The sequence below is a fragment of the Tursiops truncatus genome, chromosome 6 (assembly GCF_011762595.2).
Source record: "Tursiops truncatus isolate mTurTru1 chromosome 6, mTurTru1.mat.Y, whole genome shotgun sequence".
Taxonomy (NCBI): domain Eukaryota; kingdom Metazoa; phylum Chordata; class Mammalia; order Artiodactyla; family Delphinidae; genus Tursiops; species Tursiops truncatus.
The window spans coordinates 47,359,757-47,383,336 of record NC_047039.1 but is presented as its reverse complement, the minus strand read 5'-3'; the positions used below and the strand labels follow the sequence as shown (position 1 = coordinate 47,383,336).

The window sequence follows — 23,580 nt, the reverse complement described above, 5'->3', positions numbered from 1 at the left end:
GTTCAAATTCACTTATTAATGAATTTGGATATCATTGTTAGTAAACATACTTAAAATTAGTGTAGTTAATTGTTGGTTTCTTCTCAGAGCTGTGAAATGAATACACCTACATATTTCCAGTATAGAGGTACCCACAGGCAGTTTATTTTTATTGAAAGTTCTATAATTATGTCATGTGGATATAAAATCTCAAATATAGAAAACAACTCACCTAAGCTGTAGTTCATCCAGTCACTGGAAGGAAGATCATAGGAACAATATAATATAGTAAATGAGTTTAGAAGGAAAATTCTGTATCTATGTGTTTTTCTTAATTTCCTGTGACCATTTTTTAAAAAAAATATTTATTTATTAGGTTGTGCCGGGTCTTAGTTGCGGCATGCGGGATCTTCATTGCGGCATGCAGACTTCTAAGTTGCGGCATGCGTGAGGGATCTAGTTCCCTGACCAGGGATTGAACCCGGGCCCCCTGCATTGGGAGCATGGAGTCTTAACCACTGGACCACCAGGCGAGTCCCTCCTGTGACTGTTTTTTTAAATTAAGGGATTCATCGGCAATCATATTTATAAGAATAACAGGACTATCAGAGGAGGAAGGCTGGCTCAGCAGTATTAGTATCATTGCAGTGGTTTTTTTTAGACTTCTTTTCTGGCCAGGGTGAGGGGATGAGGGGTGGACACAGAGGTCTTTGATAATCTGCTGTAAGCAGTGGGTCTTGGAAAATGCCCAGACATAGAATTTTCTGGGTATTCAGATGTCCCTAGAAGCCACCCAGATGATGAACTGTGTGACAGGACACAAAGCCAGGACTCACATCCTTTCTGGTGATGAAATTGGCAACTCCATAGCTCCACTTTCCCGACTGCCCTCTGAGACCAACCCCAGGGCCCTTCTCGTGTGAGGACTTTCCATTATGAGGGGCCAGAAGGGGGCAGACCCCGGGGGCTGGAAACTTACACCTTAGGAGTTGAACAAATTTGGAATTCACCTCTTCTCAAGCCTCTCCTGGTTTATGGTTTCAGCCACTCCTTAAGATGCTATCTGGGTCTGATACTATTCTGTCTCCTTTTGCACTGTTGAATTTTTCCATAAATTAAAAAAAATGTTTTAAATACGCTATTTGGGTTTTCCTCCTCGGCTCTCTCGGGTGGGGCTCAGCCCCCTCTTGCCCCACTTTATAGGGGCTGGTAGCCCCTTTCCCCAGTTTGAAGAGTTATCTGTATCTCACGTTGGCACCTCTGTCTCTGATCACCTCCAGGCCTGGTGACCCTCTGAGTATTAACTCACGAAAGGGAAAGATCAACCTCACCTGGGTTTTTGTTGGCTTGTTTTATGTTTCTCGTTAAAACATTTGATTCAACTGCTTTTACGAGCAGAGACCAGACGTTATTGTAGCAAATGGCAATAAAGTCAGTAGAGTTTATTTTTGTGTTAAGGCCGGTGGTGGGAAAGTGGCTAACTGTGAGGCTAGGGGCATGGGGTGGCAGAAAATGCATAATGGCATTATTGGTGACACTGGCTAGAGATGGATGCTTGTGAACAAAGAAAACCTTAGCCATCAGGGTGGGAGGGACCTGGAGAGACTCCTGGAATAATACTGCCATCTAGTGGCCTTTCAGGGTATTGCTACCAGGGCACAAGTGAAGTCCTTCCCGATTGCTGATCATCCCAGGACTCACTATAATTGTCTTAAAACTCCCACAAGTTATGCAGGCTCTTTTTATTTTTTAAATTATTTTATTTTATTTATTTGTTTTTTGGCTGCGTTGGGTTTTCGTTGCTGCGCGTGGACTTTCTCTAGTTGCGGTCAGCGGGGGCTACTCTTCGTTGCGGTGCATAGGCTTCTCATTGTGGTGGCTTCTCTTGTTGCAGAGCATCTGCTCTAGGCATGCGGGCTTCAGTAATTGCAGCACCTGGGCTCAGTAGTTGCGGCACGCGGGCCCTAGAGCATGCAGGCTTCCATAGTTGTAGCTCACCAGGTCAGTAGTTGTGGCTCGTGGGCTCTAGAGCACAGGCTCAGTAGTTGTGGCACAGGGGCTTAGTTGCTCGTGGCATGTGGGATCTACCCGGACCAGGGATCGAACCTGGGTCGCCTGCATTGGCAGGCGGATTCTTAACCACTGCACCACCAAGGAAGCCCTGAACACATATCCTTTTTTCCTGCCAAGTGGAGTCAAGGAGGCCAGGGTTTGAATGCTGGCATATCCCTGAACCAGTGGGGTGACTTTGAGCAACTTGATTTACTTCTGAATGTGTTTGCACATATGGAAGGCGAGAATAACGATCCTGATACCCAACATGGCTGCTGTGAGGATTCATTAGTCTATGGCAAGCAGAGAGCTCAGCACTTGGTGTGGAACAGGGGTGGGGTTATGGAATTCAAAATGAGACAGCTGTAGTTATTATCTTACATGGCTGACCTGCACCCATCATACAGATGTGGCACCATTATTTATATTGTGGGTCACCCTCTCCATGTAAGCCCCATCAGGGAAGGTTTATGTCTAGCTCGTGGCTGTATTCCCATAGCTTAGAATAGTTCCTGGCACATATTAGGTGCTCGGTAAATGTTGGTTGAGTGAATGAATGAGAGAGTCACCTGGAGACCCCACGGGGTGGTTAGATAGATATTGGTGGCAAGTCTAATGGCCACTGGTTCAGGACTTTTTTTTTGGCCGTGGCCCGCGGCATGTGGGATCTTAGTTCCCCAATCAGGGATCGAACCCATACCCCCTGCAGTGGAAGTGCAAAGTCCTAACCACTGGACCACTAGGGAATTCCCCAGGACTTCTTTTTTGCCTTAGAACCTGGCTAGTCTGTGTTCGAAAAGAGCCTTACCTCATCCCAAATCAGAGGGCCCCAGACATTTCCACCAAGCACCCTTTGTCAGGAAAAGTTATTTTTCTTGGAGAGAAAGCAAGAAGGGAGAGAATGCCTTGTCTTACCCTCCAGTGACAGACAGAGCCTAAAACACACATGCCTACATGGCTCATGTTCTTGGGAGAGACGCACAGTAATGTGGCATCTGGAAAAAACCCAGGTCAAGACAAATTTGTGCCAGTTCCTTCTCTGTCTCTGCTTCCCTGTTGATGAAGTATATAACAAGTAGTCCCATCCAGTTTCCTGCTTTTTCTTCTTTCCAAGAAAAACTGAAAAAAAATTTAAAGACACCTGGGCAAAAAAATTCCTAGCTTATGAACCAGCATTTCTCCATTATAACTTTCTACGATGATGGAAATGCCCTATAGCCTTGCACTGTCTGGTATGTTAGCCACCAGGCCCATGTGGCTATTGAGCATTTGAAATGTGGCTGGTGCAAATGAAGAACTGAGTTTTTAATTTTGATTAATTTGATTTAAAGAGCCACACGTGACCGGTGGCTACCGAGCACGGTGGACAGTGGACAATGCAGATAGACAGAGGAGGGACAGGAAGGGAGGCTCAAACAGGAGTCAGACCCTGGAAGTCTTGACCAGAAAAGTCTTTCTGTGCTTTTTAACATGGGTACACTGTGGTCAGCTTAGAGCAGCAAATAAAGTCACGTTCCTTTTAATATTCAAACCACATGACTTTGAGCCCTTATCCCACCTCTCTTTCGTCTCTTGCACAGGGGTCCTCCCTCCTGGGAAATCTCATACTCTTCTTGAGGGCTTCTTTTGCCCAAGGGACAGTCGTGATTACTCTTACCTCCAGAAGGGAAAACCCGGAATCCTGGTTCTTTGGCTGCTGCCGCCACCTTGGCCACTAGGTGTCACTAGTGGCTACACAGCCACCTCCAAGCAGAAGGCAGGCACCAGGTTGGGGGTCTGGGGACAAATAGGGGGCCGGAGGTGGAGAGGAAGTCAGCTTCTAGAGGGGGTGGAACTCAGGCTCAGGAACACAGTAGAGGCACCAGATCACGTGTTGATGTCAGGGAAATGTACCCAGGAAGCTGTATTCCTTGTCTGGTTGTCCTAAGGGAATCCTTCCTGCCTACATCCTGCTGAAAGAAGAGGCTTTTGGAGTATGTACTCTCTTGCCTAGGTGGACCTCAGTAGGCAATCCCCCTCATAAAACAAAGTCATTTGATGTATGTGCTCATCTTGCTGTCTGAGTGCTTCATCTTCTCTGTGGTCAATGTAGAAGAGAGAGATTTCTGGCAGCAGGAGAGGGGGACAGACATGGGTCCTGGTCCCTGTGCCACCTCCCACTTCCGGTGTGATTCACGGGAGCAATTCGACTCCCCGAACACCTGTACAGGAGAGAAAATAAGACCTGCTACACAATTTTGCTGCTTTTGATTTTCTCTCCAAGATGAGATTTTAGTTTCCTGACAACTCATTGCTCAGCTTACTGACGGGGCTCAACTCTTGCTAGTTGACTGACTACTAGTTTGAGGGTTATTAATGTAGCCGGGGGAGAACTGAACTTTCTCTCCTGGTGAGATTTAATGACACTCACCCCAGCTGCAACACTGAAGTCAGAGAGACTGACCTCCAACCAGCTACTTCATTGGATATGTCACTTATTTTGCATATGAGGAAACTGAGGCTTAGAGGAATTGAGGGCAGTATCTACCTTTCAGATGGTGTGATGATCATATACCAACTTTGCTGGGACAAGGGGTGCCCAGGTATATATTTGGTCAAACATTACTCTGGCTGTTTCTGTGAGGGTACTTTGGATGAGGTTAACATTTAAATTGGTAAACCTTGAGTAAAGCAGATTACCCTCCACAATGTGGGTAGGCCTCATCCATCAGTTGGAGGTCCGAACGGGACAAAAAGACTGGCCTCTCTTGAGCAAGAGAGAATTCTCCAGCAGACTGCCTTTGGCTTTTCCTGGTTCTAAAGCAGACGGCCTTTGGAGTTGAGCTGGAACTTCAGGTCTCCTGGGTCTCCAGGCTGCCAGCCCACCTTGCAGATTTTGGAATTGCAAGCTTCCATAGCTGCATGAGCAAATGCCTTATAAAACACACACACACACACACCCTATTGGTTCTGTTTCTCTGGAGAACTCTGATTACTACAGATGGCCATGAGGGCTAACTGAAATTACAGTGTGAAAGTATCTAGTATGGTAGGTGCTCAATAAATGCTACTTTGTTTTCTAACTCTCCCAATTCTCTCGGTCCAGCATTAAATAGACACGGAAGGACAGGAAGACTACTTAGAAGCTGGGCCTAGAAATCCACGGATGAGTCTGTTTATGTTGCCCACCGTCAATGGAAGACCTGGTTTCTGTCAAATTACTCCCAAGAGGCAGACTCTCCCAGGGTCCCTCCCTCCCCCACCTGGCTCCAGTCTCCCAAGCCTTAGAATAAGAAGGCACATGGCTTTCTTTGTTCCCTGGCACTAATTGCTTCTGGGTGAGTAACAATGGGAAGAAGAAGATTCCTTTCTTCTTCTGCTCCTCAACAGTCTTTATGAAGCCACACGTGTATTTGGAGCCCGAAAAGTGTGGAGGTGGGTTCATTATGCTTCCTTAGATTCATAAGGCCTCTTTTCATCTGTGTTCTCCTCACCAATGGATGGCAATTAGAATTACTTTTAGCATATTTGAAAACTTGCTTTTCCCTATTGCACTCTGGAAATCTAAAGTGCTTTGCTACTCTTACTTTTCCTATATATGATTAACATTATAAAAAAAAAACCCTCACTTACCCTATTGCATTTAGGTTCTTTCAAAATACTTTATTATTCTCATAGTTTGGCACATGTGTTACTTTTCTAATGCAGCATAACCAAAGTCGTGTAAGATTAGCAGTCTCCAACACCATCTATTTATTATCTCCCAGCTGTGTAGGTCAGAGGTCCAGGCATGGTGTAGCTGGCTTCCCCGTTCAGGGTCTCCTAAGACCGAAATCAGGTGTCAGCCAGGTTTCTTTTTCATCTGGAGCTCTGTGTTCCCTTTTATACTTATTTGGGTTGTTGGTAGAATGTAGTTCCTTGTGGTTGAAGGACTGAGGATCCTGTTTCCTTGCTGCCTGTTGGCCAAGGGCGCTCTTAGTTCCTAGAGGCTACCCTCAGCCCCTTGACACTCTGTCTTTTCCTATAGGAACTCACACTCTCAGGCTTTGAACATCTCAGAGAAGGGCTCAATTCCTTTTAAGGGCTCAGGATAATCTCCCTTTTGATGAACTCAAAGTCATCTGATTAAAGACCTTAAGTACATCTGTAAAATCCCTTCTGTCGTATAACATAATGACAAGAGTGATATCCTTCACATGCACAAGTCCCACTCACACTCAAGGAGAGGGGATTATGCAGAGTGTGGATACCTGGGGGCAGGAATCTTGGGCACTGTGTTAGTTTTCCAGCACTGCCCTAACAAGTACCACAGACTGGGTGGCTTAAACAACAGACTCTATTGTCTTGCAGCTCTGAAGGTTAGAAGTCCAAGATCAAGGTGTCAGCAGGGTTTGTTCCTTTTGAGGACTGTGAGGAAGGATCTTTTCCATGCCTCTCCCCTAGCTCCTGGTGGTTTGCTGGTCATCTTTGGCATTCCTTGGCAAGTAGAAACGTCCTCCACTCTGTGCCTTCTTCACATCATTGGTCCTTCTGTGTGTCTGTATCCAAATTCGCCCCTCTTATAAGGATACCAGTCATATCGGGTGTGGGGCCCGCACTACTCCATCATGACCTCATCTTAACATCTGCAATGATCCTATTTCCAAATAAGGTCACATTCTGACTGGGGGTTAGGATTTCACCGTATGAGTCTGGTGGGGGTGGGGAGGACGCAATTCAGCTCACAGCAGGTGCTATCTTAGAATTCTGCCTACTACAGCCTAAATAGCATTAACATCCTGATCATCGATATTCAGTGGTTCCTTTTATGATTCTCCTGAAAAATGCCTCAGATTTACAATATTTTATATATTCCAGTTCCTTTGTCCTTTTTTCCATCAACTGGGATAAGAAGAATCAAGGATGTGGGGGTGATTGCCCTGGTCATGGAAATCACATCTGGCTCAAAATTCAAAATTCCAGTAGAATCAGAACAACGGGGCTTGAGGTTTCCAATCCCCCTTAGTCCTGGAAGGATCCAGGGAGACTAACCTTTCTCAGGCCACCACTAAAGTTTTCTGCAGCTGCTCTAGGCGTTTTTTGTCTTACCAACTGGTAACCTTGAATCACTGTTGGGTTTCCCCTTTTGGAGCGGGCTGGGGTGGGTCTCTTCATGCTACCACAAAGGCCGTGCATCTGCTCTCACCTGTTGGCCCTTTCCTCTCTCTCTGATCTAAATCAGGGGTTGGCAGCCTATGGCCTATGGACCCAATTGGTCCACTGCCTGTTATTGTAGTGCTCTATGAGTAAGGTATACATTTTTACACTTTTAAATGGATTAAAGAGAAAGAAACAAAAAGAGAATAGTAATCCAAAATTCAAATTTCAAGTGTCATTGGAAGACAGCCATGCTCACTTGTTTACATATGGTGTATGGTGGCTTTCATGCTATGGTGGCAAAGTTGTGACAGAAATGGCATGGCCCAGAAAGCCTAAAACATCACCATGTGGCCCTTTATAGAAAAGTTTGCCAACCCCGGTTCTAAATGGTGGTGTTTGTTAAGGCATGTTCCTAGACCCTCCATTTTTGTTTTTTCTTTTATACTCTTTCTTGGTGACCCCATCTGGTCCCATTAGTTAATTGTCTTCTGTATATTGATGCCTGTACTGAGCTACAGACTCATGTATCCAATGCTTCTCTTCTTTGATACCCAATCTTTTCCATCCTGCAGCCCCCTGCCACCCATCAAGCCATCAGCAGGTCTGGTTGATTCTACTATCATAACAGCTCTTGAACCCACTTTAGATCTCCACCGGCATTGCCACCACTGTCACCCAAGCCAGCACTCTCTTGCCTGGACCACCACAATGCCCTCTTAATGCGCCTCCTGCCTTGCCCCCTTATCTAATCTACTCTCTACATTGCAACAATCTGTGATCTTAAAACTCACTTTACGTCATGCCACTCCCCTGCTTTAAATCTACTGTCGTTGCTCACTGTTCCTAGAAAAAAAAATCCAAATTCCTTTCTGTGGCCTCCAGGACCCTACAGAATCAGGTCCCATCACCTCTCCCTTCTCATCTTGCGCCACTTGCCTCTCACTCGCTAACTGTAGTCACAGTCATTTTCTTTCAGCTCTTCAAATCTGTCAACCCCTTTCTCACCTCAGGGCATTTTACTTATTATTATTATTTTTTTTTTTTAAAGGTAGGAGAATGTTTTTTTTTAAGATTTATTTTTATTTATTTATTTTTGGCTGCATTGGGTTTTGCTGCTGTGCACCAGCTTTCTCTAGTTGCGGCGAGCGGGAGCTACTCTTCGTTGAGGAGCATGGGCTTCTCATTGCGCTGGCTTCTCTTGTTGCAGAGCACGGGCTCTAGGCCCACGGGCTTCAGTAATTGTGGCGTGTGAGCTTCAGTGGTTGTGGCTCGCAGGCTCTAGAGCACAGGCTTAGTAGTTGTGGCGCACGGGCTTAGTTGCTCCGCGGCGTGTGGGATCTTCCCGGACCGGGACACGAACCTGTGTCCCCTGCATCGGCAGGTGGACTCTCAACCCCTGCACCACCAGGGAAGCCCTCCTGTGACATTTTAATAAATTTTTGCTGACTCGACATCAAGCTTGGCTTTGTTACTTAAAACAAAGTAAGGGGTGGGATGGAGGGTCATGTCCACTTCTGCAATCTACTGTAGTTGTTACGTGACAGAGGTAGGATGTTATTTTTCAGTTGCAAAAATAGTGTACACACACGAGAAGAATTCTAACAGTAAACAAAAGGGGAAATGAATGCAGGAGGAATCTAAGAAAAATTATTGGGGAGAGCTAGATCTTGGGCAACTCCGGAACTGAAGAAGCTTCCCTACCCTCAGCCCCCTAGAGGCCACATCTGCTGTGGTGACTGGCGTGCTGTTTAATGGTGTCCCTGTCTTAGAGAACCAGCTGCTACTTGATTTAATAATACATTAGTAATACATATTCTCTCCTTATCACATTAGCTCAACAAATTTAAGGGAAAAAAATCACTAAAATTTGTCTTTCATACTTTTCCCCTCTTGCCTTTGAAACCAACTACCGCAGCTGCTAACAGAGGTCTCTCTATGTAGAATGTGTTTTGTCCTTCTGGAGAAGACAAAAGAATTATTAAAAGGGCAGGCAGCTGCTTGTAATGACAGGAGAATGCAAAGCGTTTGTCAGCATTAACTCTTCTCTCCTTTCTCAGCTGAATCGCCATGGTCTTCCTCTTTGTCCCTTTTTGGCTCGTACTGTTCCGGTCCAGGAATGTAGAGGCCTTCGCCCTGCCTGTCCTGCATCGTCTGTGTTACACCTGCACGAGTCTCACCTCTAAGACTTTGAGCAAACCTAACAGCTGATAAACTCTACCCTGACTTATGGACACAATCTCCCTTTCTTTCACAAATGCTCGGATCATGCAATGTTCTAACAGGGGTATTTGCACAACAGTTTTGCACGATGGGGATAATGACAGAGTCTGCCTCGTGAGGGTGCTGTGATAATTAAATGAGACACAGGGCCATGGGTTTCAAACTTGGCTGCACATTAGAATCACTGGAAGAGTTTCAAAAATCCCATTGCTGAGCAGTACCTAGATACGTTCAGTCAAAATTTCTGGTTGTGAGAGCCATCCATCAATATTTAAAAAAAATTTCCCTAGCTAATTCCAATGTGCAGCTACATTTTGGAGTCAGTGAGATAGTACTTGTTTATAAGTATTCAGTAAATGGTAGCTGTTTTTATAATGAAAAATGGAGAATTACCCCAGTTTAACAGACTGCTGAAATTGAGGGCTTAGTAGGACCCAGATTCATTTTTTTTTAATACTTTTTAAATTAATTTATTTTTGACTGCATTGGGTCTTCATTGCTGCGTGCGGGCTTTCTCTAGTTGTGGCGAGCAGGGGCTTCTCTTTGCTGTGGTGCGCAGGCTTCTCACTGCAGTGGCTTCTCTTGTTGCGGAGCACGGGCTCTAGGCACATGGGCTTTAGTAGTTGTGGCACTGGGGCTCAGTAGCTGTGGCTTGCGGGCTCTCGAGTGCAGGCTCAGTCGTTGTGGTGCACGGGCTTAGCTGCTCCATGGCATCTGGGATCTTCCCTGCCCAGGGCTTGAACCCGTGTCCCCTGCACTGGCAGGCGGATTCTTAACTAACACTGTACCACCAGGGAAGCCCCTCATTTCTTCTTTAATTCATCCATCTAACAATAACTGAGCGTTTACTACCTGCTAGGCTCTGTGCTAAATTACTTCTCTCCACTTGAAAGTAAAAAGATAGTTATCGCCTTCAGAATGAAATTCAAGTTCTTTAGGACAGTCTTCCCACGCCCCCAACCCCGCTTTCTGTGTGCTGTTACCTGCCAGGGCCATGGCCCACATGCCTTGTGAGCTCCAGCCACTTCCAACTATTCATAACGTTCCAGGCCCTTTGTCTCTGGGCTCTTCTCCATACTCTTCCTTTTGCTTAGGATGCTCTTTCCACACTCCTTCTGCCTTTTCACTTGGCCTACCTTATGGGCTAGAATTCCTGGTACAGAACCTGTAGGACAGATAGATGCCTAGCACTCCCTGGCAGTCCCGCATCCCCCATCCCCCATGATGGGCAGCTGGCTGATGTCCTCTCATTGTCAGTATTCTGTGAGTGCCCTGCAGGGGTGAATGATTAGTTCTCAAGGTCTTTTCTCTGCAGGGAGGCTGGGCCAACCTCTCTCTGCTCTTCCTCAGGCCTCACTCTGGTGGAAGACTGCGCAGGCCCAGGCAGGCTTTCTTTCCTGTGTCTTAAGCTTAATTGGTTCTGTTGTTCCAAGACCCCAAGAGCTGCTCCCCAGGGCTCCTCTGAGGGAGAGAACTTTTCCTCTGGGATCATCCAAGGGAGCAGGGCAGCTCAGAGCTCCCTACTTGGAATGGCCTGAGGGAGGCTGGATCTTCCGTGGCCACTACATGAAATCCCACGGCGTTGGCAGGCTTTGGTGAGTAATGTGACTTTATGACCAGAGGTAACCCCTGAATACTATGCTCCAAAGGAGAGAGACCCTCTGGTGCATCTGTACCTGCAGGCACCTAACATAATGGGTGAGGGGCTGCGAGCTGTGATAGCTGCCACAGCTGCTAATCCTGCTGAAGGAAGGACTGCTGTTAGGAATCTTGTAACCCTTTCCTCACGCTGACCTCCAGGGTGGTCCTGCTTAGAAACATCGCAGTGCCTTCTCTCCATTTCTGAGTCTGTCAGGAGGTGGTCTAAGGGCATAGACTTGCCTGTCCTGTCCCTGGGCCGACAGCTCTTTCTATAGGAGCCAACCAAGAAGACCTTACTCAGTGTTCCAAGCCTGTCCATACACACACACACCCCCCTTGATTCTGGCTTTTCCAGCTCCAGGCCTGTGCCACGGTACCTCCTTTCTGTTCCATCCTTCAAGATTCATATTCTACTACTGGGCATGGGGAAGGGGAAATCTGAGTGTGTTCTATACATAATCTCACCTAAACTTTTGCAAAAATCTTACGTAGTTGGTGTAGTTATTCCCATTTTACAGAAGAGGAAACGTTCTTCCCAAGGTCACATGGTTGGAATACTGGTTAACTTCTGCTATGTTACAAGTCATCACCAAAACTAGTGGCTGAGATCAACCACCATGTGTTTAGCTCACAACTCTAGAGATTATTTGGCTGTCAGCTGGGGTGTTGGGAGTAGGACACAACTCATCACATGATCTCTTTCACACTCCAGCAGGATAGCTGGGGCTTGTTCATATGGCAGCCTGGTAGGATTTTGCTTGGAAGGCTGGATGGATGCAAGCCCTCTTGATACTTAGGCTTGGAACTAGTACTGTCACTTCCGCCATAATCTATTGGCCAAAGCAAGGCATGAGGCCTGCCTGGATTCAAGGGATGGTGAAATAAACCTTACTTATTCTTTGTTGGGAGGAGCTGCACAGTCATATTGCAAAGGGGCCTGAATACCGGGAGGGGTGGGATGGAGGGTCATGTCCACTTCTGCAATCTACTGTAGTTGTTACGTGACAGAGGTAGGATGTTATTTTTCAGTTGCAAAAATAGTGTACACACACGAGAAGAATTCTAACAGTAAACAAAAGGGGAAATGAGGAAGAGAAAGTCTCATTCTTAATCCTGGACTAGGAAAAAACATTCTAATCTAGTCCCACTCTCCACATGGAAACATGATTGACAGTTTCTTGTGTATCTTGATGCGATTTTTTTTTTCCTGCCTGCACATAGATGGGAGCCCGACATGTACAATTTCCTGCACTTCGTTCTTTTCACTTAATAGTAACGCAACTAGGTTCTTTCCATAGCAGCACAACTAGAAATGCTCCATTCCTTTTAAGGTCTACGTAGTGATCCACTGAAGAAACATACCATGTTTATTCAACCACATCTCCTGCTAGTGGACACTTCAGTTTTCTTCTAGTTTTTGTAAAAAATAATGCTGTGGTGACTATCCTTGAATATCCTTCTTTGTGTACTTGTAGACTAGATTCCTAGAAGAGGAATTTCTAGGTTTAATAGCAGAGTTGAGCCTTGATCTGTTCCCAAAGCACATGCCTTTTTCAAGATGTGTCTCCAGTTACCCACTGTTCCTCTAACCTTTTCTGTAACTAGAAGCTACCTTAGGAAGCATGTCCCCCTGTGTACATATGCACATATTGGATGATGGGCATGACCTCTCCACACCCTTCCTTCCTAAGCAGGTTCAAGAGGTCCTGAGCTATGCATTATTAAGCTCTTCCAGGAAGATCCAGATGTTATCTTTTCTGTGTCTTCCTTCATGATGGTTTTTTTTTTTTTTCTTCATGATGTTTTTCAGGAGACATGTACTACTCTGTTACAGGCCAATGATAAAAGAATCCTAGTAACAAATGTTAACATACAAATGGTAGGTTCCATCCAAGTGAAGACCTAAGGTATAAATGAAGATTTCACAGATATTACAAATATAGACAGGTGGTAAAAGAATTAAATCAAATCATCACACAGCAATAATAGCAAAGCCCTGTTGTCACACTGAGCAGTTATATTACTATTTTGTCTTTGTTCTTGGCAACTTTAACAGTTCATGAACATTAAGTATAGTAGCAAATATGCAGTGAAGATATTTCTTAAGATCCTATTTTTTCATTCTTTAATATTGTTTTTGGGTTTCTTCATGGATCCTGATGCCCACATGCCACCTGCCTGGATGTTAGTTGGAGCCCTGAATTCTTACCAGGTCTGTATGGACTTGACTCTTTTATGAACAGTGGGTTGGTGACTGTCAGAATCTGGAGGTGGCATGCAAGCACGCTCAGATACCTCACTCCATTTCTCACAGCCTCTGATTATGTCCCCGAGTAGATGTAGGCAGTAATTCTGTGGAAGGGAACAAACCACAGGGGGCTCATTTCTGTGATGTGGGGAGAGTCTGCCTTTCAGGGCTGCTCTGCAGATAGGTTAAAGAAGTGGATTTCTAGAGAATGCAGTTTCAAAGTAATTACTTAATGGTTTGAGTTCTTTAGAGAATTATAGGCATGTGCCTCAGACTTCAGAGCAGGAGCTACCCAGTTTCCTATCTGTTACTTAATAACAGAGACATTGCTGCTATCAAAAAGGCAGCATTCTGAAATGTCCCTATTAATATAGCCCAAGGAAGAATGATGTTTTATTCCACGGTACACGGAACAGTGAAGCATCTAAAGGCTAGTCACTGCCCAGCCACAATAATCTGTGCATTTCTTCATTCACTTATTCATCATTTATTTATTGAGTGCCACACCATGCCAAGCCCCGTGCTGGGTGGAGACATCAAGATAAATAAAACGCGCATACACCTCCCCATGTATCAGTTAGCTCTGGCTCTGTAACAAACACATCAAAACACAGTGGCTTAAAACAAAAACTACGTATTTAGTTTACACGGCTCTGGGTCAACCATTTGGGCCGGGTTCAGCTGGCCAGTTCTTCTGGTCTTCGCTGAATTTACTCAGGGTCTGTGGCCAGCTGCGGGGTCAGTCAGGGCTGGCTGGCCTGGGGGTTCTCAGCTAGGATGGCTCGTCTCTTCTCCACATGCCTCATCCTCCCGCCATCTGGCCTGGACTTACTCACGTAGGGTCTAGGCAGATGACAAGAGAATGAGGGGACGCCTGCTGGGTCTCTTGAGGATTAAGCTTTGAACAGACATAATGTCCTTTTAGTTATTCTGTTGGTCAAATCAGAACAAATCGACCTACAAGGCCAGGGAAAGGTGAATACCTCTTGATAGTCATGGCCAAGAGACTTGGCAACAGACCGGGGAATAATGATGGTTCATTTTTGCAGAGTCTATCTCACTGTCCTTTATAGTCTGTGGTCAGAGGGACAGGAAATTGTGATACGTGCTACTAAGAAATTGTTTCTTTCTCTTCCTCTCTTTCCCTCCATCTCTAAGTAACATTTTTACATTCTACATCAGGGAAATCTAGTCACTCCAGTTAGAACACTTCAACGAGTCAAAGGTCTGGCACAGAGCTGCTATTATACGTTAAAAAGCAGAAATGTTACAAGGCAGTTGGAGCGATCCATGAACCTCATGACCACCAAGCTGTTGGTCACATCACGCACTCGATTCTATGATAGCATGTCTGCCTTTTAAATATATTATCAACGTACAAACTGTGCCTGGGTTTTGTTGAAACACACTGTATCGCTGCACACACACATATTTCTTCAACTAGACGCAGAAAATCATCTTGTTAAAATGCATGGTGTGAAACCAATGAAAATAAAGCCACAGCCAAATCCGTAGCCATAAAATAGGATCTTTTAACCGAGGACCTTTTTTTAAAATTCCATCAGCGAGTAAACACCTGTCAAAGTATGCGAGCTCAGCGCCAACACCAGATGCATCTAATTAAATCAATTTCCAGCTCTTGCTGTCCGAGAACAGCTGTGTGTAAAGCACGTTTCCCCCGCCCCTCCCCCCCCCGGCTCCTTCCCACCACTGTGAAATCACTGAGGGGGGCAGAGAAAGCCCCAGGTGAGTGGGTCTCAAACTTGTGTGCATGAGAATCACCTGGATAGGGGTGGTGTGGGGCATAATTCTTGTTAAAACTGATGTTTTTTTTACTCTACCCTTTCCCCTCGATCTTGGTAATTCTCCCAGGAAATCTGCACACAGGTGGTCAGGATCACCCTTTCAGGATCACTGCCTTTATCTTAGAGCAGTTTTCCTTCCAGGAACTTTAAAAAAATGAATTAGGACCTCATACTTCGTCTCTCTATGTCAGGCCGATAGTACCAAGTCTCTGCCAATCTAGTTTTCTCACTAAACTTTCTGGAGACCTTGAGATATGAACAGCACTAACTCACTAACCAGAGACCAAAATGCCTTTCAATGAATCCAATTTGCCGCAAAGGGGAGAGAATGCAGCTGTGACTTGTGGATGGGCACCTAGGGCTGTTGTTTGAATTTCCTCTAAAACTGTAGATCTGTACAGTCTACGAGTACAAAGGGAATCTGGGGCCACTTAGTTAAACTCCATTTTATGGATACAGAAACTGAAGTCAAGTGTCTTCTCTAAAAGTAGCAGAGATGGGGCTAAAACCCAGGTCTTCCCATTCTCTAAAGTTAGTTTTCTTAAAAAATGTGGAGTCTGCAGTGCTGTCTACTGAGAGTCCTTTGGGTGCATGTTCTCTTGTGAGGCAGCCAGCAGAGTGGGGGAGAAAGGACACCCCAAGAGTGTTCTTGGTGCCCCTTTCTGACAGAACTGGAGTCAGGTGACCTGGGGCCTCGTGATTCTCCAGCCTCAGTCCGCGTGTGGGATGCAGCAGCGTGGAGTGTGTGTGGGGGGGAACTTCACGCTGAGTGTGTGCTGAGGTGCTGTGGCGTGTCGCCTGCCACGGCCCCCAGCCTTCTTCTGTTCTGGGTTCCGAGAGGAGACAAGACAGGCCTCCCTGCGAGAGTTTCACACCGGCTTAGTGTCTGCCCCGTGCTGACTATGCTGCCGCTTTCCCCGTTTTTCCCCCACGGCAGACATCACTAATCCAGTATGACAGTTCTTCCAGCAGAGCCAAAACCTGGTTTCAGCATCTTCCTCCAGTTAGCTCCGTGGGCAGCCACTTCAGATCATCCAGTCAGCAGGAGAGAGGAGACTAGTTTGCAATCCTGCTTCTGAGTGATTTTGTCTAGAAGTAATTCTAAAATCGACATCCAGGGAATAGGGCTGACAAGACCTTGGGGAGGGAGGGAAGGCAGAGTCAGAGCTATGGAACACTGCGGCTGTGGCTCAGGGCTGGGTTTCCCCCCCAGCAGCCCAGGTGTTACATGCTGACCTCTACATGGGCATCCCTTCCCACTGAATCTCCTTTGGTCCAGTGTGTGTGTGCAACAAAGACCCAAGACAACCAGCTGAACCTGAGGGTTCAGTTTGCAGCCATAGAACACAGTGATCCCACCTATGGGGATCAAACTGATGTCCTTGACTTTCCTGGTGTGATTCTCAACCAAACAAGCTACCTTGTGACCAACAGAGAGAAAAAAGTCTTGTGACTCAAAGTGTAGTCCAAGGACCAACATGTTGGCCTCCCTGGGAACTTGTTAAACCCACCTCCTAGAGAAATGGAAATAAAAAAATAAACAAATGGGACCTAATGAAACTTCAAAGCTTTTGCACAGCAAAGGAAACCATAAACAAGATGAAAAGACAACTCTCAGAATGGGAGAAAATATTTGCAAATGAAGCAACTGACAAAGGATTAATCTCCAAAATATACAAGCAGCCCATGCAGCTCGATATCAAAAAAACAAACAACCCAATCCAAAAATGGGAGAAGACCTAAACAGACCTTTCTCCAGAGAAGATATACAGATTACCAACAAACACATGAAAGGATGCTCAACATCACTAATCATTAGAGAAATACAAATCAAAACTACAATGAGGTATCACCTCACACCAGTTAAAATGGCCATCATCAAAAATTCTACAAACAATAAATGCTGGAGAGGGTGTGGAGAAAAGGGAACCCTCTTGCACTGTTGGTGGGAATGTAAATTGATACAGCCACTATGGAGAACAGTATGGAGGTTCCTTAAAAAGCTACAAATAGAACTACCACATGACCCAGCAATCCCACTACTGGGCATATACCCTGAGAAAACCATAATTCAAAAAGAGTCATGTACCACAATGTTCATTGCAGCACTATTTACAATAGCCAGGACATGGAAGCAACGTAAGTGTCCACAGACAGATGAATGGATAAAGAAGATGTGGCACATATATACAATGGAATATTACTCAGCCATAGAAAGAAATGGAGTTATCTGTAGTGAGGTGGATGGACCTAGAGTCTGTCACACAGAGTGAAATAAGTCAGAAAGAGAAAAATGCCATATGCTAACACATATATATGGAATCTAAAAAAAAAAGGTTCTGACGAACCTAGGGGCAGGACAGGAATAAAGACTCAGACATAGAGAATGGACTTGAGGACACGGGGAGGGGGAAGGGTAAGCTGGGACAAAGTGAGAGAGTGGCATGGACTTATACATACTCCCAAATGTAAAATAGATAGCTAGTGGGAAGAAGCCGCATAGCACAGGGAGATCAGCTTGGTGCTCTGTGACCATCTAAAGGGGTGGGATAGGGAGGGTGGGAGGGAGACGCAAGAGGGAGGGGATATGGGGATATATGTATATGTATAGCTGATTCACTTTGTTATACAGTAGCAACTAACACAACCCTGTAAAGCAATTATACTCGAATAAAGATGTTAAAAAAAAAACAGTCGAATCTCAGGCCTCATTCCCAGACCTACTGAAATAGCAATTCAAACCTTAACATATTTTAACAAATCATACAGGTGATGTATATGCTTGAGAGTTTGAGAGGCCTTGGCTTAGAAAGTCACCATGACTTCAAACTGATGAGTATTTGAAGTGTGCTGGACTCCTTGGCGGATGTCATCAAGACAGGCCCTGTCTTCAGAGGTAGCTCAGCACGTGCAAAGGCATCGGGCAGAACATGGACTGGATTTGTGACCCGTGTTGTTCTTGTTTTGTGCAGCCTTTTTACTTCTTCCCCCATCTTCTGTTCATTCTTTCATCCTTTCGTGTTGCTTCACCCTGCATGGGCCCTGATATCCAACTTTTGTTGGATATCAAAAGTCCTCTTGGTCTCAGGCCCTCCACTCTCTGTTCTCGTTGTCTGCTTCTCCACCATCTCCCTGCAGGCTCAGGGTTTTGACTGAGGCCCTAGTTTTGCAGAAAATACTGATATGGTTTGCCTTCAGCTGTGGTTGATTTGTTTTCTGCATTCAAAAGGGCCCAGGCTTAGGCAATTCAAAAGGCAAATAATGAGGTTTGGAGTAGAAGTGCACAGTGGATCCCGTTTGCTGGCAAGAAGAGGCACAGTCTTGTTCAATTGGTCCCTTCATTGGGGGTCTTTCACCTGTTCTGAAATCTATTGACGAGCCCCATGGGCTGGGATTCCCATCTCAGTGGGCACTGAATGGCCAAGTGACAGAAGCCAATGATGCTAACCGAGTGACACGCCCTATAATCTTTTCTCTGCATAGGGATTGTTACTCTAGCCTACCACCTTGGAGGACTGCTTTGCCCAGCATTGAGTAATGGCTAGATCACTGTTATTCATGCTAAATTCACTGCTATGGGTCAGACTCTAGGGTGTAACAACTTGACTATGTCCTCTCGACACTTAGAAGAACAGTGATTAGAAGAAACAAGACAGGGAGTCTAAAGTCTGTCAAGAGAAGAAAAGATTAACTGTTGAAACGGTCCCATTCGCCTTCGCTGTCCCCATTCAGTCCATTGGCTGGCAGACCTACAGCTGCCATGCCTGGCTCCTGCTGGCTGCCAACACTTAGGGAAGGCAGGCATCCTTAAATCTGAGTAACTGAGTCTGTGGATGAATTGCATTTCCTTAACTCAGACACTGTTAAGAAGAATCTGTCACCATTTCCACTGAGAAAAGATTAATGAGAAATATGATTAATTGCTAGTTGTACCAACGCTCTTGTGTTTTTTTCCCCTGAGGATTATTTTGGGTGAAGCTTTCCACTATGGCATTTTTATACAAAACTGAATGATCGACTGTCCCCTGTGCAACAGATTAGCCACTAACCACATGTGGCTATTGACATTTAAACGGAAGAAATAAAAGATTTACTTCTCAGCTGCACCATCCACATTTCAAATGCTCACTAGCCACAGTGGCTAGTGGCTACTGATAAAGGACATTTTCATCATCACAGAAAGTGTTTTAGACACTGCTGACAGTGACTCAGTAGAATTTAGAAGAACATGGGTTTCTGAGTCTGATGGGCCTGGTTTCTTCTGCACACACATTATATCTCACTTCTCTGTGAGAAGTTACAGGTAAATACGACACCTACATTTCAAATGATGACTGTGCTTTATAGCTCGGTGGTTCTCAACTGTCAGTGAGCATCAGGACCACCTGGAGAAGTTGCTAGAGCACAGCTTGCTGGGTCTCAACACCAGTTCTGAGAACGTGATTTTAAGTTTCCAGGTGCTGCCCATGCTGCCTTATGCAGCTGCTCTTGAATTGTGGAAGCCAGAACACCTTGATCGACAAAGATTAAACCATGGGTATCCTTGGCTTATACCGAGGGCGTCCACAGGCACATTCTTGAGGGTGTGAGCGTTCTTTATAACCTTGTAACAAGTGTGATTTCACTCTCAAAAAGATTAATCAACACCTATTCAGGATCACTGATGACCATCTGAAAACCAACAGCAGCATGGGATTTTAGTGCCTGAGTTTGCATGTGTGTTTACGATCACATGATCACCAAACGATTTCCAGAACTAGTAACATCGAATTTTGATGTCGTATTTCTTAAACTGGGTTCTGTAGAGGTCACTGAACATATATGTAGGAGTCCCAGATTCCCTGTGTTTGAGAAACAGTGACCTGGGGAATGGGGGTAGGGGAGGGGCGGACCCAGCAAGGGCAAGGTCTTATCAGCACTTTTTCAGGGGGAGAGCATGTGGCCTTTTGATTGGAAAGATTTTCTGTTTAGGACTTCCCCTCACCTTGAAGGACATTTAGCATTGCTGGGCCTTGCCCATTAAATACCAGGGGGCGCTCCAGAGTCACAGGACAACCCCAAACCATTTGTACACGTTTAAAAATCCCTCTGTGGGGCAACAGGACAGCCTGCTTCTGGGTGAGCAAACCCATAGGCCATCAGCTTTGCCCTGAGCTGGGCCTCTGCTCTTTCTGGCGATACTGTGGCTGCAGCTGGGCCTCGGGGCCTCCCCAGCCTCTGCTTCTCTCTTTTGTCACTCCCAGGCTTCTTGGCTGGGAACTGAGATACTGTGTACTATACAGTGTACGGCCCATCTTCAGGACACTTCGGTGGGGTCACCTTCAGTCTACCGTTTGGCCGGTAGAGGGCAGCAGCACCCAGAACTTCCCGCTTGCTTTGCTTATTGCTAGCGTGGGAGGCGGTAGTCAGCCTAGCACCTCTGTTCCCTCCGTCCCTCTTCCCACCTTGCCCTTCTTTTTGGGGGGGTCTCATCTAGAAAAGATCTTCTCAATGTTCCCCCCATGGCCCTGGCACCCGGTGGCCAGGAAGGAGGCCTGGCAGCAGCAGTGGTGTTCGCTGGACCCCACGAGCTCTTTCCGACGCTTGGAGGCGGCGGTCCTCTCCCCACGGCCTGGCGCCCGGCGGTGCTTAGCCAGGGCGGGAGGCTGGGAAGCCGGCCGCTGCCCTCCTCACCGGCTTTGATCTGAAATTCTCTCTCTTGCTTTCTTGCCTCCCCTCCATCACCACCCCGCCCCCGCCCCCGCCCCCACCATGCTTCATTCCCAGAAAGAATCTGAGTCAGTCTCTTGTCATTAGATTAGTTTCTGCCAGACGTCAAAGCAGCTGACAGGGAGATGGTGACCCCTCTGCTCCCACTCCAACAGAAAAGGAGAAGGAACTAGAGTGGACAAGGGTCTCCTTCGGCGACTCAAGAGCCCTTCCCCGGTCTCCGGTAGAAATAGGAAGAAGATGCAAGCAAGAGTCCCACTTAACTACCCGTTAGCATAGGTCAGAATCTGTAGATTTTGCGTTGCTTTAGAACAAGAATATTTCCCCTTCTCTCGAGAAACACCCTTTGGCTTAGGCCTGCCTCTTTCTAGAAGTTCCCATTTTCCCGTTTTCTCTGACGCTCTCTTTCTTGCCCGCGCTCAAGCATACTCGCTCTTTCCTGGGCCGTGACTCGCATGCGCGGGCTTCAATTAACCTTCTTTATGAAACAAGCAGCACCTGTCCTATCATCAGTGGCTCCTGAGAACGCTCTCTCCTAGGGCTCACAGAGGCTGAACTTCTCTCTGACTCTCCCGGGGGGTCACCCTGCGTCGGTGGCAGGGGCGCATGCAGTTAAGGACTCTCCTGCTGTAACCCACTCCTGCCGGTGACCAAAAGTCCTCCAGTGAGCTCTCGGTCCTTGAGGAAAGGACAAAAGGTGTGATACATCTTAGATCCAAGACCTGGGACAGAACAGCGCATTTCAGAAAGCACTCATCATCCAGGATGCTAAAGTGGGTTCCGGACGGTCCTGGGGGCACCTGGACTTCCTTCGTTGGAGGTAAGTCAGTCTGCAGCGGCCCCAGGGAAACATATTAGCATCAGAGCCAGGGGGCCAGAGCAGAAGTGGCCTGGCCTTGAGAGTACAGAGAGCTGATTGCTAAAATTTGTGTCGGGCATGATATCCAGGTAGGGGTACGGGAAACATGCAGGAGGGGAAGGAGGCTGACTGATGTCGGGCAGCCCAGCCTCCCTGGTGATAGCCTTTTCCTGCTCAGTTTTGCTTTTCTTGCCCCTTCCTACCTCAGGCACCCCCTGCTTCCACTTCACGTCCATCAAAACTTTCCTCCTTTCACACTGAGGCGCAAGTGACTGATAAGAGCAGAGACGGGTGGTGCCTAAGAGTTTTCTCCCAGCCGCCCTTTCAAGATAATTGTTTATAATGGAAGACTGCAAAGACATAGAAACAGAATAGTATCGTGAACCCCCATGTAGCCATCCTCCAGCCTCAACAACTATCAACGCGTTGCCACTCGGGGTTCTTTGATAGCCCCGAACTCCTCACTCCCAGCTTCAGGGTGACGCAAAGCCAAGGCGCCATTTCTTTTCAGTGTGTGCAGAGGGCTTTCTTAAGCCTGATCAACCATGTCGTGTGCTGGTGAAGAAGCTTTGGTGGCATGAGGTCCAGGTTGCTTGGTGGGTTGGACAAGGCTCCCCTGCAGTCTGCTACCGCCCACCTTTTCAGCTCCTGTCTCTCCACTCTCCAGCAGACCCTACCCTTCCAGCCGTACTGAACATTGTTCCCCCAAATGCCACGTGTTTTCGTTTATCACTTGGTGTAAGGGTTTCCTCATCAGACTTCTCATCCCCCACCTGCAGTCAGGAGTCATGTTTTCTCCGAAGATTTCCCTGAACCCTCAGATGGACTTAAAACACTGTCCTGTGGGCTCAGCTGACATCAAGACACTTATTTATAGCACAGATTTATCAAGTGGGGCATATTGCTTACTATAAGATAGGCACTGTTCTGGGGTGTTCCAAAAAAAATTAGCTGATTTAACCCACATAAAACAATTCTCATGAGGTCATAGATGGAACAAGTGAGGCACACAGAGGTTTAGGTCACTGAGCTGGTAACTGGCAGAGCTGAGATTCAAACCCAGGCAGTCTGGCTTCTTAACCACCCTCTAGGCTGCTTATTCTAGTACAAGTCCTGATTGGTGACGTGTTTATCTTCCTCTGCAGACTACAAAGTCTCTAAGAAGAGGGGCTGGAACTTAGTCTCCTCCAGGCCCCCAGTGCTAACGCCTGTATCTGGCACATTGTAGGTCCTGACAACCCATGACTGAACGCATGAATAAATATAAGGTCATTTGTAGAAACTTCCAGGCATGGACTCTTCCTAGAGCCAGTTACAGTTTCTACAGGGATCAGGGCCTTAGGCGAAGCAGGATTCTCAATCCTTTTCCCACACAGCACTGCTGCAGCTTAGGTAGAGCTTGCTACGGCTCTTGCCTGGGAGCGTACACGTTGGCCAGGTTGGAGAGGGCAGCCGGAGGTGGGGTCAGGTTTTAAAAAGCCCCCGGCAATTTCTGATATGCCCTTTGGGTGCCACCTCTTTGTTGAGAATCCCTGAGCTGGAGAGACAAGGCACTAAGATGAAATTCTAGACAATAGTCCGGGGATGGAGGGGGAATCTGAGGATGTTGGGGACAGGGTCTTCCCCTTACTGCCCAGACTCTCCTAAGGGCCATCCCTGAATCAGGCCAATGGGAATGAATAGCATTACTCTCCCTGTGGAAAACACTTTTCCTTTTTCCCTTAAGTTCAGTGGAACTGCTATGGGGATGGATTGTGCATTTGAGTGAGCTCCTGAGAGGAGTCAGGAAAGCTAGAATGTTTACAACCTTCCCTGACCTGATTCCATTTCAGGGACATGGGTCGTTAGCTGCTGGCAGCAGTCAGAGCTGTATGCATACTTTCCAACAGCTTTGTGATCGAATTTGGGCATAACTTGACTTTTTGTCCCTGAGGTGATTGTTATTATTT

At 46.5% G+C, this 23,580-nt stretch overlaps 1 protein-coding gene across 4 annotated transcripts in view; it reads left to right on the top strand.

Moving 5' to 3' along the window:
• The window catches only part of ACER2 (alkaline ceramidase 2), a 109,885-nt gene that overhangs the window by 33,128 nt on the left and 53,177 nt on the right, over positions 1–23,580 (top strand). The window contains exon 6 of one of the 4 annotated variants that reach the window (XM_073806095.1): positions 9,207–17,605. The exons of 2 other annotated variants lie outside the window; for them this stretch is intronic. In XM_073806095.1, coding sequence (XP_073662196.1) covers positions 9,207–9,210 — 4 coding nt within the window. In that variant the 3' untranslated portion in view covers positions 9,211–17,605. One more of the 4 variants, XM_073806092.1, reaches the window with a different exon arrangement.